At 37.7% G+C, this 19,276-nt stretch overlaps 1 protein-coding gene across 1 annotated transcript in view; it reads left to right on the top strand.

Annotated features, from left to right (window-relative positions):
• LOC124613376 (peptide transporter family 1-like) overlaps positions 1 to 19,276 on the top strand; it is a 189,164-nt gene that overhangs the window by 74,196 nt on the left and 95,692 nt on the right. Inside the window, exon 6 of the mRNA XM_047142077.1 lies at positions 5,381 to 5,655. Coding sequence (XP_046998033.1) covers positions 5,381 to 5,655 — 275 coding nt within the window. The remainder of the gene's footprint in view (positions 1 to 5,380; positions 5,656 to 19,276) is intronic.

The raw sequence follows: 19,276 nt of genomic DNA, 5'->3' as shown, positions 1-19,276 counted from the left end.
TATGGCAGTGAATCATACACAGTTAAAAAGAAAGAAGGAAGGTATTTAGAGATTTTTGAAATATGGATATTGCTTAAGGTGAAGTAGACTGACAGACTTACGAATGATGAAGTAATGAAGAAAACAGAGGGAGAAAGAAGATTATTGGAGCTGATCAGAAACAGGAGAAAATCTTGGCTGTAACGTATACTGTATAGGAAATGTCTGCAACAAACAATTTTAGAGGGAAAAGTGGAAGGGATGAGAGGAAGAGGTAAGAAGAGAGTTAGAATAGTGGACAACATTAGAAATGGATGAGAATACAAACAGATGAAGGAATATGTTATATGTTCAGAATAGCACAGCATGGAGAGCCCCAGTTGAAACTTATCATGACACTAAACTAGAGAGAGAGAGAGAGAGAGAGAGAGAGAGAGAGAGAGTTAAACAAAACATTTTGTAGGATATTGTCACATCACAAACAGATAAAAAGTAACGACAACCATCATATATGAATAGGTATTCTAGATTCTTAAATCTACTTCACCACAACGTTCATTTCCCTGGCGAACAAGTTGACACAGTTTGAGTTAGTGAACCCTGAAGCTGATGTTGATATTCTATTCAGAGCTAAGCACTTGTTAGATAAACAACTGATTGTCTTAACTGTGACTCAGTCTTGAAACAGAAGTACTTGTGGGGAAACAGCTGTTATGTGTCATGTTGTGTGTGATTTACAACTGTAAAAAGTATTAAAGCTTAATTAGAGACAATAATTTTGAATTGTATGTAACTTATTTGTTAAGTTTTAATATTTCAGTTATCATACAATACAGATATCCATGCAGACTATAGAAAACAGTCGTTGCAAATTTTCAGGGCTGCTTAATAAACTTAAATGTCACAGAAATATCCAATTAATAATATGGAAATGTGACAGGTACCTTAAAGTTTGTTGATCACATAGTTTTGATAGTGAAAGATCTATTTCAAGTTGCACAAATAATCAGATAATATATTGCAATCTTCAGAGACATCACAGAGTGAATAATCAGACATCTGATTTTCTTTTGGATACTCAATTTCATTCATATTGTCTTTTGTGGAAGTCTCACCTTACTCATCTTCAACTCTTTCTTAGAAAGTGACCACATCAGGTGCAACAATGTCTCTTTTATTAGGCACATAGATTCAGTAGCAGGGAGAATCAAAGTCTTATCTGTCAAAGATCCCTTTCTTTACTTATTTTTCAGTCTTTCTTCATTTGTGATCTTCAATCTGAAGATAGCAGGCACAACTAAAACTTCTCAAATTAATAAGATCCGCTTTAGGCCCGTACGAAAATTCAGTATGATATTTTCTTTTTATTGAACTAATTCCAGTTTCATTTAGTGTAACAAATGTGTAATTTATTGCTTCAGCACACAGCTTCTCATTCATGTTTTGATAACTGTATTGACTAGACAACTGTGCACACTTCTCTTCCAGTTCTTCCATTTTGTTGAGATCCACACATGTTCATCTTGAATTGGCTTACTCAGAATTCATCTAGGAGCCTTTTAGTGTCATCATTCTTGATTTTGGTCCTGTTGTCTGACTTTAAACACCACATTTCCATCAACAAATGATTCTCACATGAATGTTTCTAATTTGTAAACAATTTCTTCTTTTGTAAACGGTTCTAAAACAGGATGAATCACCTTTAAACAATAAAGGATATTGTGTTGTCGTAATAAGATAAGATTTATTTCAAACTCGTTAATGAATTATAGTACATTCAGAATATTCTCAGCTATACTCATATTTGTAGGATGATATTTGCAATATTGTTTGTCATTTCTTTCCCTGTTTCTTTCACACAGCATTTTAATCAAGATTGCCATCATACATTTTTCAAATTGAGACATCTGCATTTGTGTCATGAACATAGCCTTCATTTAAGATTTGAATTACAAAAAATAAATTAAAGATTATGTTTAGTAACATGTTTCAGAATTTTGTCGTACCACTGTTCTCCAAGGAAAGCTTTTAAATCAATATCTCTTACTCCCACACCTTCTAATTCAGTAGCAGTGCTAATCAACATTAATTAAGTTTTTTTATATGCCAAAAGGGGTGGCATAGTGGTTAGCACAATGGACTATCATTCAGGAAAAATGGTTCAGATCCATGTCTGGCCATCCAGTTTCAAGTTTTCCATGATTTCCCTAAATTGCTCCAGGCAAATGGCATGATGGTTCCTTTAAAAGGACACAGGCAATTTTCTTCCCCATCCTTGATACATTTCAAGTTTGTGCTCTGTCTCTAATAATCTCGAAGTCAGTAGGACATTAAACCCTAGTCTTCCTTCCTTCCTTCTTCCTAGGGTTTAATGGCATATGACCTTTGAGATTATTAGAGACAGAGCACAAACTCAGTATTACAGTTGCATTTTTTAAAAATTCACATTAATGTGTCCATAATATATGTGCATGTGTATGTCACATTTTTTTTCTCATAAAACTACTATTACTGTAGCATTTTTAAAAAATGCACATTAATGTGTCCATAATATATGTGCATGGTACTAATAGCACTTGCAGTGTTTTAAACAATAGTTGCACAACTGTCTAGCTGTGCTCCTTAAAACAACCCTAAAGGCTCTCTTTTGGATTGTATTACCTACCTACTCCTGATGTTATTAAGTCTCTATGTTGAGCCAGCAGTAAAGGAAAACAAGCAGAAAACGCAGTGGAAATTAAAGCTGTGGGAGAAGAAAAACAAATCTGTAGTTTGTTGACGGCATTGTAATTCTGTCAGGGACTGCAAAGGATTTGAAAGAACAGCTGAATAGAATGGATAGTGTCTTGAAAGGAGGATATAAGATGAACATCAACAAAAGTAAAACAAGGGTAATGGAATGTTATGAAAAATCAGGTGATGCTTAGGGAATTAAGAGTGGGAAATGAGAAACTGTAGGAATTAGAGTAGCAAATGAGAAACTGGAAGAAGTAGATGAGTTCTGTTATTTGGGCAGTAAAATAACTGATGATGGCTGAAGTGGTGCAGATATAAAATGCAGATGCAGTAGCAAGAACATCATTTCTGGAAAAGAGAAATTTGTTGACATTGAATTTCAGTTAAAGTGTTAGAAAGTTTTTTCTGGAGGTATTTATTTGAAGTATAGCCTTACACAGAAGTGAAACCTAGAAAATAAGCACTTCACACAAGAAGAGAATAGAACCCTTTTGAAATTTGCTACTGTAGAAGAATTCTGAATATTAGATGGGTAGATTGCGTAACATAATGAAGAGGTGCTAAATAGATTTGGGGGGAAATAGAAATTTATGGCACAACTTGACTACATGAATGGATTGGTTGATAGGACACATCCTGCAGTATCAAGGAATAGTCAGTTTGGTACTGGAAGAAAGTGTGGAGGTAAAGATTGTAAAGGGATACCAAGGCTTGAATACAGTAAACATGTCCAAATAACTGTAAGGTTGCAGGAGTTACCCAGAGAAGAGGCAGCTTGGAGAACTGCATCAAACCAGTTTTTGGACTGAAGATGGAAACAGCAGCAGCAGCAACAACAACAGTGCATACCTGATGCAAGTTAACAGTAGTAAGGGATATGACAATGATAATAAGTAAATAAACCATGAATTTATTTTCAACATTTACAAAAAAATTCTTGAGCAATATTGTTGCATTTTTTGTAGAGGACCATGCATCAGTTATTCTTGCCAACATTAAAAGAAGGAATTGTGTCATAAAAGGATGTTAACATAGACATGTAAAAAAGGAAATAAAACCTTAATAATGACTTCATCCATGAAAAATTAAGTAAAAAAAAAAAACAAAAAAAACAATATCTATAGGCCACAAAATAAAAAGTACATTTCTGTAGACAGAATATTTGAGATTTTAGTACTTTTGAACAGTGTGTGTCTTGTAAAGAAAGAAAGATGACATATCAACAAATTCCAGGCATTACAATGAAGCTGTTGTAAAACGAAATGAAGCTTCCAATCAACTGGCGTGAGTAACTAAACTACTACATGTGTATGCAGTACCATCAAGAATGACATCCATGCTGTGAGTTCTGTCTAGGAAATGTTGCCTTCCAAGGGAACGAAAAAGGCACCCTCCTACTTTCCTAGCCATAAGATGCACATATCTTCATAAACCTCAAATGGTTATGTCTGGGTGGCAGTTACTTCAATATTCCATGCTAGGGTATGGCTTTAACTGTCTAGGCATTGATCAGTATGGCATGGCAGTAATTGGTTAATGGCTCATGATTAGTGATATAATGATGGGTTGGGTGTAATATGTTGAAATGATAACTTGTAAAAGAGGGTCTACCTCTTAGAAGCCACAAGGGCTACATGCACTTCCACAGTTCATTCCTGTCATACATCCTGAGGTTCCAGATGTACCAGTTTTGAGAAGTACATTAGGGAAGATAAAACTTGGTTGTCAGCATCTTGTATCATTGGAGGAAGATTGGAGTGCCCACTTCATGCTCAACTCAGCAAATCTAATGCTCGCCACAAGGCTACATTCTTTAGCACTTCAAGTTTCTGTCTTGTCTGAAGCAGCATAGACCCTCTTGGGACTCATGGCATCCAAATTGGGGTGATGTCACTTAAAAATATGATTTCCAGTTACTACGCAATGTATTGGAGAACACTGTTGTTAGGCATGTTCCACTAAGTTTTTACTGCAGTGAAAGTAAATTTGACCAACTTTATGGAGCTGAATGCATTGACCTGTATTTTTTTCCAAATTATTAATTTAAATCCAACGGCATTCACAGTGTGAGCAGTGAATATGATACAAAGTAAATATGAATCAGAATTTGTAAATCACATGCATGGGGAAAAGGGTATGCTCCTACTACATGGAAACTGCAAGTCCTCTGGAGTGGTGTATAGCAAAAAGAGCTATTCCATGTTACTATCTTGTAAGCCTTATCCAAGAAGAAATAAAGCTGGCCAGAGAATTTATTCTTTTAATGAAAAGTTCTGTGTCAGTAGATTAGCATTAATCATATATAGTTTAAAGATGTAGTCTGTAGTGGTTATTCCTACCTGTTAATGTATAACTTATTTGTTCTACACCCTTCAAGGATCTGTCTCAGTATGGGATCCACTCAACATGGTATGTAATTGAACGACCTATTCCGACAGATACCCAAATAATTCACTTTTAAAGTGTGCCATGTAGCAATGTTTCAGTTTTTGTGTAAGTTGTCATAATCACTGATATGTAACAGCCTACATTGTATGATATGTAACACAGTTTCTCATTTCCATAATCAAATGAAAGTAGTGAATTTTCTAAAATTAAAATTACATGCTAGTATTTTTGCATCTGTTATGAAAGCTGACTTTTTATTTATCAACCTTTCTTTCAGATCATGTTCATTGATTGGACTGTTACTTGTAGCTGTTGGATCAGGTGGAATAAAGCCTTGTGTTGCAGCGTTTGGAGGAGACCAGTTCCACTTGCCAGAGGAAGAAGAACTGCTTGACAAATTTTTTTCCTATTTCTACTTCAGCATTAATTTTGGTGGATTCATTGGAATGATATTTACACCCATTTTACGCAAATCATTTATGTGCTTTGGAGATGATCAGTGCTATGCAGTTGGATTTGGGTTCCCAGCTCTACTTGTCATATTGTCATTGTGTAAGAAACATACCAAGTATAATTACTGAAACTATTTTTAAAATAATTAATAAAAAGACAGTTGATTTCAGACAAATTTAACATTAAGTAAGATATCATCAGGGACATTGTATTCACTGTATCTACTATTTTGTAGGAGACAATGGAGAATATAACAGAATGCCTAACAAACCGACTACAGTGAGGACAATATTCCAGTGTCGATTTATACCAAGAAGTTTAGAATGCAAAGAATGATAATGAGCCTTCAGTATGCAAATAGTTTTCTATATTTTCCTGCATATGGGTTGCCAACATTACTATTGTATTAAAGAGAGCTGTTACATTTGAATGGAGAGATATTATGTTGCCAGAAATGTATGTAGAGGAGTTGTTTAAAGCTAGATGTTTCCTAAAGAATTTCAAAAATATACATTTGAGAATCAGAGTTTGTTGACATTTGGTAGTTCATTAGACATATTTCAGTAAAAACAAAAGGCCTCACCTGGCATTTAGAGATAAAAAACACTGTTAGAAGGCAACACAGACTTAAATTATTTTTCTTAAGTCTCCCTCACTGGCATATCATGGTCTACAGATCTTAGCAGGAAGGAATATCTTCATTGGTGTGCAATAAGCCAGTAAGTACGACAAAACATATGTTGGGGACTTCACAGTCTAATATAATAACAAATACTGTGATTATATGCAGGCCAGATCACCAAAATAGAAGTAAAACAGTGATGAAAAATTCTGAGTGAAATGTAATTAGTAGTATAAGGATAAACAACTATTCACTGTCTAGAAATATTAGGAATGAGAGGCATATAACATATATTGATGACTGAAGCTCATGTAACTTGCAGAGACACTCCACTCTCTCTCTACTGATGTGTCTCAGTCAGACTACACCACCAGTTATGAGGCACATGGAAGTCCTTCAAGAGTAGGGAACAAATCAAGATATGAATTCATAGAGAGAAGTATCAGTAGGAAATCATTCCTATAGCCTGTATTACTTATAAAAGCTATATACAAACCTCTACATCTACATGCACACTCTGCAAACCACTGTTACAGTGCATGGCAGAGGGAACTTAGATTAGGGCTACAAGTTTCTTCCCATTCCACTTGTGTATGGGTCTTGTGAAGAATGACTACTTAAATGCTCCTGGGCTCACTGCGATTAGACTTATCTTGTCTTTGTAGTACCTTCAGGAATGATACGTAGGGTCTGAAGCATATTCCTAGATTCTTCCTTAATATCAGTTCTTGAACTTATGTAAGAAATCATTCATGGGATAAATGACATCGATTCTTACGTGTTTGTCAATTCATGTTTTTCAGAATTTTGATGATGCTCTCCTATGATGAAGAAGAACGTATAATTGTTCATGCTGTCTTTTTTTGAATGTGTTCAATATGAATTGTAAATCCTCTTTGCTACGGCTTCTGCACACTGGAGCTATATTCTAGAATGGGTTGCAGAAATGTTTTGTAATTAGTCTCCACTGAATTTTCACAGGAACCTACTAGTGAACCAAAGTCTGCGCAACTGCTTTGCCTACAACTGAGGGGCCTACTTGATTGTTCCACGTCGTATAGTTACAAACTGTTACACCCAGGTGTTTGTATGAGTTGGTTGTTTTCCAGTTCTTATTTGTTGATGCTGTAATCATTGGGTACAACCTTTTTGTACTTTGTGATTTGTACAAATTTCTGAACATACAAAACAAGTTCTCTGTCTCTACACCACTTTGGAATCTCATCAAGATCTACCTGAAAGTTTGTGCAGTTTTTCTTCCTATAGTACTTCATTGCAGGGAATCAAAGTATTGCAAAAACAGGTACTTTCAAGAAAATGCTTTATTGAAGGTGTTGATACTGGACTACTATCAATAAAATTATTTTTCTTATGTGTATTTGCTGTTAATTCTACTGAGTAAATGTCTTTCATCACCAATGTTTAAAGTAAAGATTAATCAAATCTACACAAATATGGAGGAAATAAGTTCACTATTTCCAATTACAACAATGATGGGGAGATGGAACAAAGGTTGCAGTGTTAAATGTAGCATCATCTGTAGTCAACAATACAAAAATGCATCAGTTAATGAGACTGTGTTCTCTTATTTGTGTAACATTAAATAACATTAAACGAAAAGCTTTATTTTTAATTCACAGTTGAAGAATAGCTTCAACCACTCTTCAGATTTTACATTTTTAATCAGTTTTGTAAAATCTGAAGGGTGGTTGAAATTATTCTTCAACTGCAGGTGCAACCACAACAGAGGCATATCTGATGAGAGGCCATGCAAACGTCTGGTTTCTGAAGAGCATCAGCCTTCTAAGTAGTTGCAGGGGCAACAGTCTGGATGATTGACTGATCTGGCCTTGTAACATTAACTAAAACGGCCTTGCTGTGCTGGTACTGCAAACGGCTGAAAGCAAGGGGAAATTGCAGCCATAATTTATCCCGAGTCATGCAGCTTTACTGTTTGGTTAAATGATGATTGTGTCCTCTTGGGTAAAATATTCCGTAGGTAAAATAGTCCCCCATTTGGATCTCTGGGTGGGGACTACTCAGGAGGACGTCGTTATCAGGAGAAAGAAAACTGGCATTCTGCGAATTGGAGCATGGAATGTAAGATCGCCTAATCGGGCAGGTAGGTTAGAAAATTTAAAAAGGGAAATGGATAGGTTAAAGTTAGATATTGTGGAAATTAGCGAAGTTTGGTGGAAGGAGGAACAAGACTTCTGGTCAGGTGAATACAGGCTTATAAGTACAAAATCAAATAGGAGTAATGCAGGAGTAGGTTTATTAATGAATAAAAAAATAGGAGCACAGATAAGTTACTATGTACACCTTAGTGAATGCATCATTGTGGCCAAGATAGACACGAAGCCCACGCCTACCACAGTAGTACAAGTTTTTACGCCAACTGCCTCTGCAGATGTTGAGGAGATTGAAGAAATGTATGATGAGATAAAAGAAATTATTCAGATAGTGAAGGGAGACAAAAATTTAATTGTTAGGGGGACTGGTATTCGATAGTAGGAAAAGGAAGAGAAGGAAAAGTAGTAGGTGAATATGGAATTGGCGTAAGGAATGAAAGAGGAAGCTGCCTGGTAGAATTTTGCACAGAGCATAACTTATCATAGCTAACACTTGGTTTAAGAATCATGAGAGAAGGTTGTATATGTGGAAGAGGCCTGGAGACACTGGAAGGTTTCAGATAGATTTATATAATGGTACGGCAGAGATTTAGGAACCTAGTTTTAAATTGTAAGACATTTCCAGGGGCAGATGTGGACTCTGACCACAATCTATTGGTTATGAACTGTAGATTAAAACTGAAGAAACTGCAACAAGGTGGGAATTTAAGGAGATGGGACCTGGATAAACTGAAAGAACCAGAGGTTGTACAGAGTTTCAGGGAGAGCACAAGGGAACGACTGACAAGAAAGAGGGAAAGAAATAACAGTAGAAGAAGAATGGGTGGCTCTGAGAGATGAAATAGTGAAGGTAGCAGAGGGTCAAGCAGGTAAAAAGACAAGGGCTAGTAGAAATCCTTTGGTGACAGAAGTGATATTGAATTTAATTGATGAAAGGAGAAAATATAAGAATGCAGTAAATTAAGCAGGCAAAACGGAATACAAATGACACAAAAATGAGATCAACAGGCTAGGGGTAAGATAGATACAGGCTACAGGAAAATTAAGGAGACCTTTGGAGAAGAGAGAACCATTAGCTTGAATATCAAGAGCTCAGATGGAAAAGCAGTTCTAAGCAAAGAAGGGAAAGCAGAAAGGTGGAAGGAGTATACTACGTGAAGAATTTGACAGAGCGCTGAAAGATCTAAGTTGAAACAAGGCCCCGGGAGTAGACAACATTCCATTACAACTACTGATAACCTTGGGAGAGCCAGCCATGACAAAACTGTACCATCTGGTGAGCAAGACATACGAGACAGGTGAAATACTCTCAGACTTCAAAAAGAAAATAATAATTCCGATCCCAAAGAAAGCAGGTGTTGAAAGGTGTGAAAATCACTGAGCTACCAGTTTAATCAGTCACATGAAAATCACTGAACTATCAGTTTAATCAGTCACGGCTGCAAAATACTAACACAAATTCTTTACAGACGAATGGAAAAACTGGTAGAAGCCAACGTAGGGGAAGATCAGTATGGATTCTGTAGAAATGTTCCAACATGTGAGGCAATACTGATCCTACAACTTATCTTAGAAGATAAATTAAAGGAAGTCAAGCCTAAATTTCTAGCATATGTAGACTTGGCGAAAGCTTTTGACAGTGTTGACTGGAATACTCACTTTCAAATTCTGAAGGCGGCAGGAGTCAAATACCCAAGATCGAAAGGCTATTTACAATTTCTACAGAAACCAAATGGCAATTATAAGAGTTGATGGGCACAAAAGGGAAACAGTGGTTGAGAAGGGAGTGAGACAGGGTTGTAGCCTATCTCAGATGTTATTCAATCTGTACATTGAGCTAGCAGTAAAGGAAACAAAAGAAAAAATTTGAATAGGAATTAAAATCCATGGAAAAGAAATAAAAAGTTTGAGGTTACTGACGACATTGTAATTCTGTCAGAGACAGCAAAGGACCTGGAAGAGCAGATGAATGAAATGGACAGTGTCTTGAAAGGAAGACATAAGATGAACATCAGCAAAAGCAAAATGAGGATAATGGAATTAAGCCAAATTAAATCAGGTGATGCTGAGGGAATTAGATTAGGAAATGAGACACTTAAAGTAGTAGATGAGTTTTGTTATTTGGGTAGCAAAATAACTAATGATGGTTGAAGCAGAGAGGATATAAAATGTAGACTGGCAATGGCAAGGAAAGCATTTCTGAAGAAGAGAAATTTGTTAACACTGAGTATAGATTTTAAGCGCCAGGAAAGCTTTCCTGAAAGTATCTGTATGAAGTTTAGCGATGTGTGGAAGTGAAACATGGACGATAAATAGTTTAGACAAGAAGAGAATAGAAGTTTTCGAAATGTGGTGCTACAGAAGAATGCTGAATATTAAATGGGTAGATAAAATAACTAATGAGGAGGTACTGAATGGAACTGGGGAGAAGAGGAATTTCTGGGACAACTTGACTAGAAGAAGGGATCGGTTGGTAGGACACATTCTGGGGCATCAAAGTATCATCAATTTTGTGTTGGAGGGAAGCGCGCAGGGTAAAAATCGTAGAGGGAGACCAAGAGTTGAATACACTAAGCAGATTCAGAAGGATGTAGGTTGCAGTAGGTACTTGGAGATGAGATGTAGAAGCTTGAACAGGACAGAGTAGCATGGAGAGCTGCATCAAACCAGCCTGAGACTTCAGGGGAAAATTTAAGCATACATTATAAGGACACCAGGTGTGAGACGGGGGTGAGGTACCTTTTGGAGTGGACAAGAAACTCAAATCTAGCAGGGTAGAATTTGAAGCTCCATGCAAGATGGTTTGGGCAAGGCTCAGTGTCAGGGATGGCCATAAAATCGTAACTGAGTCCTCCTATTGACCATCAGACTTACCTCCTCATGTAACTGAAATCTTTAGAGAAAACTCACTTTGCTAATGCATAAAACTATCAACTGGAATGATTACAGTTTTGTTAGTGGTGTGTATGACAAGACATTTTTTGCAACATTATTAAATTAAATGCCTCATCTGGAAACTACAGGGGAAGGTCAGAAAGGAATGCATAATAATTTTATTACAAAAAAGTTTAGTTTAGTAGAAGTTGGTTTGGTTCAAGTATACCCACCTTCAGACTGCTGATTTCGATTCCACATTTGTCCCAAAGTGTGGGCTGACAGGAATTTTTTTTTGTGGGACCAGACAGATGAAAGTCCAATGGTGCAAGATCTGGAATGTGTGGTGGACACAGGAGCACCTCCCACCCGGGAGCAGCAACATGGGGGTGAGCATTGTCATGAAGAAGTCTGACACTGTTAGCATTAACGCTGTGGCAGTTCTCATGAAGGGCATGATGCAACTTAGCCAAAGTTTTAACGTAGGCTGCAGCATTCACTGTCATCCTGTTCTCAGGAAAGTCCACCTATAACACCCCATGCATGTCCCAGAACACTTTCAAAAGCACTTTCCTAGTAGATTGAGTCTCTTTGTATCTATTTCTTTGTGCTGAGGAGCCAACATGTCTCCACTCCATAGAGGTTTTCTTGGATTCAGGCATGCAGTGATATGCCCGCGATTCTTCACCAGTGATGATTCTTTTCAGAAAGTCATGACCTTATGTGGCATAATGAATTAAGTGATCCAAGCTTGTCATCATTCACTGACCTATCAGATGAGATGAGAAGGAAAGAAGTGTGGGAAGTCTCCCTTGACCAGGAAATTGGGCAACTTTACTGGACTCTTCCCATTTCCTAAACCTTACCAGCCCTTTTCTTCACTCCTCTTCCTCTTCCTTCAACATTTCTGCCAAAAGGAGCCACTGCCTCCATAAGCTTGCAAATATAAGGTGAACATAAAGTCCGGGAACATGTTCAATTATTTATTGCACAAGAACCAAACATTGTAAAGATATCAAACATATGTCTTTTTGAAAAGAAACCCTGAATACTTTCTGATGTATACTGCCACAGCATGGTTTGGTAATTTGCCGATAGTCAGGGCTAGTTGCAAATATGGTGAGTTCAGGTGTGAAGGGAGCTTTCTGTGTGTTGGAGTTCGACAAAAACAAGTGTCCTACAGCAGTTCAACAGTTGTTTAGAACCAAGTACAGTAAGAAGCCACCCCCAGGAAGGTCATTTACCACTGGCACAACAAATTCGTTGTGACGGGTTGCTTGTTCCCAGCAGAGAGAAGCGGACGTCCCAGTCCGAGTGAAGTGAATGAGGAGCGTGTAAGAGAGACATTCATAATCAGTCCAAAGAAATCAGTGCATCATGCATTCCGTGAACTCAAAATGGCTCCAATGACAGTGTGGAAAGTCCTGCGACAGAAGCTGTCTATGAAACCATTCAAATTGGAGCTAGTGCAGAAGCTCAATGATGGTGACAAAGACAAGCATTTTGAGTTTTTTTCGCAGCTGCAACAATTGAATGAGGGTGGAAATGGCATTTTTGGTCACTTAATTTTTAGCGACGAAGCCACTTTTCACACTAATGGGAAAGTGAACAGGTATAATTGTCCAATCTGGGGTACAAAGCATCCACATGCATGCATTGAATTTGAGCGTGATTCCCCAAAGGTAAATTTTTTCGTGCCTTGTCACATTGAAGACTGTGCGGGCCATTCTTCTTCACTGAGAGCACTGTCACTGGATATTCCTACTTGGACATGTTGCAGCAATGGCAGATGCCTCAAATGCAATCTGACTCTCCCATCATCTTTCAGCAGGATAGGGCTCCACCCCATTTCCTTTGTGAAGTTTGTGAGTACCTGAACACAGAGCAGCCTCATCGGTGGATCAACTGTGCTACAGAAGGCGGCAGCTGTTTCATGAAATGGTCTCCCTGATCACCAGATCTCACTCCATGTGACTTTTTTCTGTGGGGACACATTAAAGATCTGATTATGTATCTCCTCTACCACGTGATGTAGCAGAGATCCGAGAGAGAATACAGGAAGCGACTGCCACAGTTGACGATGTCATGCTGGGATGGGTAGGGCAAGAATTCGGTTACCGTACTCATGTCTGCCGGGTCACTCATGATTCGCATATCGAATGTTTGTAAAAAAACTTTCAGAGTTTATCTTCAAAATGCAGTATGTATGACATGTGTACAATGTCTAATTCTTGTGCAATAAATAATTGAAAGTGTTCCCAGACTGTGTACACTCTGTACATTCTTGCTGATACTGGTTATATGGGAATTAGGCTGTGGTATAAGGCATTATTCTCTACCTAACATTTCGTCTTCCAATGCTGGAGGCACCATCAGAGGCTTTGATGACTCAGAAAGCAGTTACGGTCTCAAACAAGCTCGATAAGCTGCACTGTTTGTATGTATTCACACAACAGTCAGTTATGATGTCATCTGACTGATGCCTAAGGTGTGCAGTTGCACCTATGTGTGTCGTGGAGCTTGCAGTAAGAAAGAGTTGGTGCCATTTGTTATATTTAGCACTGAGGATCACAACTTTTCCTGTTCGAGTCCTTCTTTTCTGTTACTGTTGTTTTTACGCTTTTGAATTTCTATGGCTTCTCTGTACATCCTAGTGTAATAAAGAAAACCAGTAGTCTATGATCAAATACACTCTGGTCATATGTGAAATATACCAGTGGCAACACAATAAGTGGCTCTGTTGTATAATAGCAGTAGTAATGTTACCAACAACACCTCTTAAGCGGAGTTACGATACACTGTTTTCCAAAATCCTGTCAAAAATAAGATGTTGCAAATATTTCAGAATTTGAAGCGAGAACACCTGCCGAAGTGAGAAATTTTGAAGTGGATACTCTGGATTTATTGGAGAAACTTAGACCACTTAATAAAAGCAACTCTTCTGGTGCAGACTGTATACTAGTGAGATTTATTTTGGAGTATACTGAAGAAATATCTCCATTTTTAGCACCAACACAACCATACCTTGAACAAAGATCTGTACCTGAAGACTGGAAAGTTGCACAGGTCACACCAGTATACAAGAAAGGAAATAGAAATAATCTTCTGAATTATAGACCCACATCATTGACATCAGTTTGTAGATTTTTGGGACATATAATTTGTTCCAACACTAAAATGTATCTTGAAGAAAATGACCTATTGACACACAAACAATGTGGATTTAGAAAAATGTCCTTCTTGCAATAAACTGTCTCTTTATTCACTTAAAGTAAAAGGCCCTATTGACAGGCGATCTCAAGTTGATTCCATATTTCTAGATTTCCAGAAGGCTTTTGACACTGGTCCTCACAAGCAGCTTCTTATCAAATTGTGAGCCTATGGTGTATCGTCTCTGCTATGCGACTGAAAGGTCATAGTTTGCAGTAATGGATGAGAAGTCATCTAGTGAAACTGAAGTTACATTTGGGGTCTCTAAGAAAGTGTTGCAGCACTCTGTTATTCTTAATCCATCGATTTACGTTACAATGTGAGCAGCAATCTTAGATTGTTCGCAGATGATAGTGTTGCTTACCATGTAGTAAATCATCAGGCAATTAAAAAAAATTACAAAATTGTTTTGACAACATATCTACATGGTACAAAAAGTGGCAGTTGGCCCTGAACAATAAAAAGTGTTGGATTCTCCACATGAGTATTATAAAAATCCTGTCACATTTTGGTTACATGTTAATTTACACAAACATGAAGACTGGTGGTTCAACTAAATACCCAGGAATTGCACAAATAACTTACTGGATCCATCACATACAAAATATTGTGGAGAAGGTGAACCAAAGACTGCGTTTTATTGGCAGAATGAATTAGAAGCTGTAACAAATATACTAAAAAGGCTGCTTAGATTACGTTTGTCCATTCTCTTCTGGAGTACTGTAGTGCAGTGTGGGGTCCTTACTAGATAGAATTGACAAAGGATATCAAAAAAGTTCAAAGAAGAATAGTTCATTCTGTAGTATCACAAAGTATGGGAGAGAGCTTCAAAATAATGATTAGTGAGCAGGGGTGGCAGTCTTTATAACAAATATGTTTTACATTATGGCTAAACCTTTCCAGAAAATGACAATCATGAGTTTTCATCACTGATTGTCAGAACATTTTGTCAGCTCCCACATACATACATGGGATGAAATGATCATCATTATAAAATATGAGGAGTTAAGAGATTGCAAGAAAAGCTTTAGGTGTTCATTTTTCCCACATGCTATTTGAGAGTGGAGTGGCAGAGAAATAGTCTGAAAGTCTTTCTTTGAAACCTCTGCAAAACACGTAAGTGTGAATTGTATAGTAATCATATAGATGTTTATGTGTGTTACATTAACTAGAATTACATCATAATTTTCTGTGACCCATAAAAATCTCCTGGCATCACCTAAAATAAACAATAATGTTCAGTGTTGTAATAAAATCAATTTGATAAATATTGTTTACAGCATTCCCAAACTCAGTAGTCATGGCCATCTCTTGATAGTATACATAAATGTTGTAACAAGACTTTAAATAAACTATGATAATGAGGCATATTTGCCTCTGAATGAAATTTCTGGCCAAGCTTTTGCCAATACAGTTACAATTAATGAAGCAGCTACACAAGCGCAATGAACTTTCTTAACTTAATCATACAAAAAACTTTTCTTAAGTATTTACAGTAAAGTTCTTGGTTCATCCGGCCTGGCCAGAATTATGGTGAAGATTACAGATCAACTGAAACATTAAAAACTGTTTCACAAATCTGCAACCAAACTGTCACCTCAACGTAACCTAGACTTCAGACTATGCTACAGATCACTACATCTACTTCTGTACCCTGAAAGCCGCCTTATGGTGAGTGACAAAGGGTGTTTTGTGTACCAGTATCACATCTACCTTTTCCCAAAGCTGTCATGAATGGTACCCAGGAAGAATGATCCCTGGCCAGCCTCTGTGAGGGCTCAAATCCCTCCAATTTTATGTCCATGGTCTTTTTGTGAGATGTATGTAGGAGGAAGTGATACATTGGTTGGCTTTTCTAGCAAAATACCTTCTTGGCACTTTAAAAATAAACCACTGTTATGTGGAACACCTCTTTTGCAGCATATGCTACTGGAGTTGGTTGATCATCTCAATGACACTTTTGTGCTTAATAAATGAACCTGCAACAAAATGTGCTGTTCTTCTTTGAATCTACTCTATTTCCACTTTGTGTCTTATCAGGTATGGATCCCATACTAATGAGCAATATTCAAATATTGATCCAACAAGTGTGTTACAGACTACTACCTTTGTTGATGGACTACACTTCCTGAGGATTGTTCCAATGAGTCTTAGTCTCCCATCTGCCTTACTCATATTTAATTTTATGTGGTCATTCCACTTCAAATAATTCTGTGTGCATACTCATAGATTTCATTGAAGTAACTGCTTCCAGTGATTGTTCTGTGGTCTCGTAACCATTCAATAATGGCTCTTTCTATCTATGTATAAGCACATGTGTGGACGGGCGGGGACTACTCAAGAGGATGTCGTTATCAGGAGAAAGAAAACTGGCATTCTACGGATCGGAGCGTGGAATGTCAGATCCCTTAATTGGGCAGGTGGGTTAGAAAATTTAAAAAGGGAAATGGATAGGTTAAAGTTAGATATAGCGGGAATTAGTGAAGTTCGGTGGCAGGAGGAACAAGACTTCTGGTCAGGTGACTACAGGGTTATAAACACAAAGTCAAATAGGGGTAATGCAGGAGTAGGTTTAATAATGAATAGGAAAATAGGAATGCGGGTAAGCTACTACAAACAGCATAGTGAACGCATTATTGTGGCCAAGATAGATACGAAGCCCACACCTACTACAGTAGTACAAGTTTATATGCCAACTAGCTCTGCAGATGACGAAGAAATTGAAGAAATGTATGATGAAATAAAAGAAATTATTCAGATAGTGAAGGGAGCCGAAAATTTAATAGTCATGGGTGACGGGAATTCGAGTGTAGGAAAAGGGAGAGAAGGAAACGTAGTAGGTGAATATGGATTGGGGCTAAGAAATGAAAGAGGAAGCCGCCTGATAGAATTTTGCACAGAGCACAACTTAATCATAGCTAACACTTGGTTTAAGAATCATGATAGAAGGTTGTATACATGGAAGAACCCTGGAGATACTAAAAGGTATCAGATAGATTATATAATGGTAAGACAGAGATTTAGGAACCAGGTTTTAAATTGTAAGACATTTCCAGGGGCAGATGTGGACTCTGACCACAATCTGTTGGTTATGACCTGTAGATTAAAACTGAAGAAACTGCAAAAAGGTGGGAATTTAAGGAGATGGGACCTGGATAAACTGAAAGAACCAGAGGTTGTACAGAGTTTCAGGGTGAGCATAAGGGAACAATTGAAAGGAATGGGGGAAAGAAATACAGTAGAAGAAGAATGGGTAGCTCTGAGGGATGAAGTAGTGAAGGCAGCAGACGATCAAGTAGGTAAAAAGAAGAGGGTTAGTAGAAATCCTTGGGTAACAGAAGAAATATTGAATTTAATTGATGAAAGGAGAAAATATAAAAATGCAGTAAATGAAGCAGGCAAAAAGGAATACAAACGTCTCAAAAATGAGATCGACAGGAAGTGCAAAATGGCTAAGCAGGGATGGCTAGAGGACAAATGTAAGGATGTAGAGGCTTCTCTCACTAGGGGTAAGATAGATACTGCCTACAGGAATATTAAAGAGACCTTTGGAGATAAGAGAACCACATGTATGAACATCTAGAGCTCAGATGGAAACCCAGTTCTAAGCAAAGAAGGGAAAGCAGAAAGGTGGAAGGAGTATATAGAGGGTCTATACAAGGGCGATGCACTTGAGGACAATATTATGGAAATGGAAGAGGATGTAGATGAAGATGAAATGGGAGATACGATACTGCGTGAAGAGTTTGACAGAGCACTGAAGGACCTGAGTCGAAACAAGGCCCCCGGAGTAGACAAAATTCCATTGGAACTACTGATGGCCTTGGGAGAGCCAGTCCTGACAAAACTCTACCATCTGGTGAGCAAGATGTACGAAACAGGCGAAATACCCTCAGACTTCAAGAAGAATATGATAATTCCAATCCCAAAGAAAGCAGGTGTTGACAGATGTGAAAATTACCGAACCATCAGTTTAATAAGCCACAGCTGCCAAGTACTAACACGAATTCTTTACAGACGAATGGAAAAACTAGTAGAAGCCGACCTCGGGGAAGATCAGTTTGGATTCCGTAGAAATACTGGAACATGTGAGGCAATACTGACCTTACGACCTATCTTAGAAGGAAGATTAAGGAAAGGCAAACCTATGTTTCTAGCATTTGTAGACTTAGAGAAAGCTTTTGACAATGTTGACTGGAATACTCTCTTTCAAATTCTAAAGGTGGCAGGGGTAAAATACAAGGAGCGAAAGGCTATTTACAACTTGTACAGAAACCAGATGGCAGTTATAAGAGTTGAGGGACATGAAAGGGAAGCACTGGTTGGGAAGGGAGTAAGACAGGGTTGTAGCCTCTCCCCGATGTTATTCAATCTCTATATTGAGCAAGCAGTAAAGGAAACAAAAGAAAAATTTGGAGTAGGTATTAAAATCCATGGAGAAGAAATAAAAACTTTGAGGTTCGCCGATGACATTGTAATTCTGTCAGAGACAGCAAAGGACTTGGAAGAGCAGTTGAATGGAATGGATGGTGTCTTGAAGGGAGGATATAAGATGAACATCAACAAAAGCAAAACGAGGATAATGGAATGTAGTCGAATTAGGTCGGGTGATGCTGAGGGTATTAGATTAGGAAATAAGACACTTAAAGTAGTAAATAAGTTTTGCTATTTGGGGAGCAAAATAACTGATGATGGACGAAGTAGAGAGGATATAAAATGTAGACTGGCAATGGCAAGGAAAGCGTTTCTGAAGAAGAGAAATTTGTTAACGTCGAGTATTGATTTAAGTGTCAGGAAGTTATTTCTGAAAGTATTTGTATGGAGTGTAGCCATGTATGGAAGTGAAACATGGACGGTAAATAGTTTGGACAAGAAGAGAATA

This window comes from Schistocerca americana, chromosome 4, assembly GCF_021461395.2.
Source record: "Schistocerca americana isolate TAMUIC-IGC-003095 chromosome 4, iqSchAmer2.1, whole genome shotgun sequence".
Classification (NCBI taxonomy): domain Eukaryota; kingdom Metazoa; phylum Arthropoda; class Insecta; order Orthoptera; family Acrididae; genus Schistocerca; species Schistocerca americana.
This window is presented reverse-complemented; position numbering and strand designations above follow the sequence as displayed.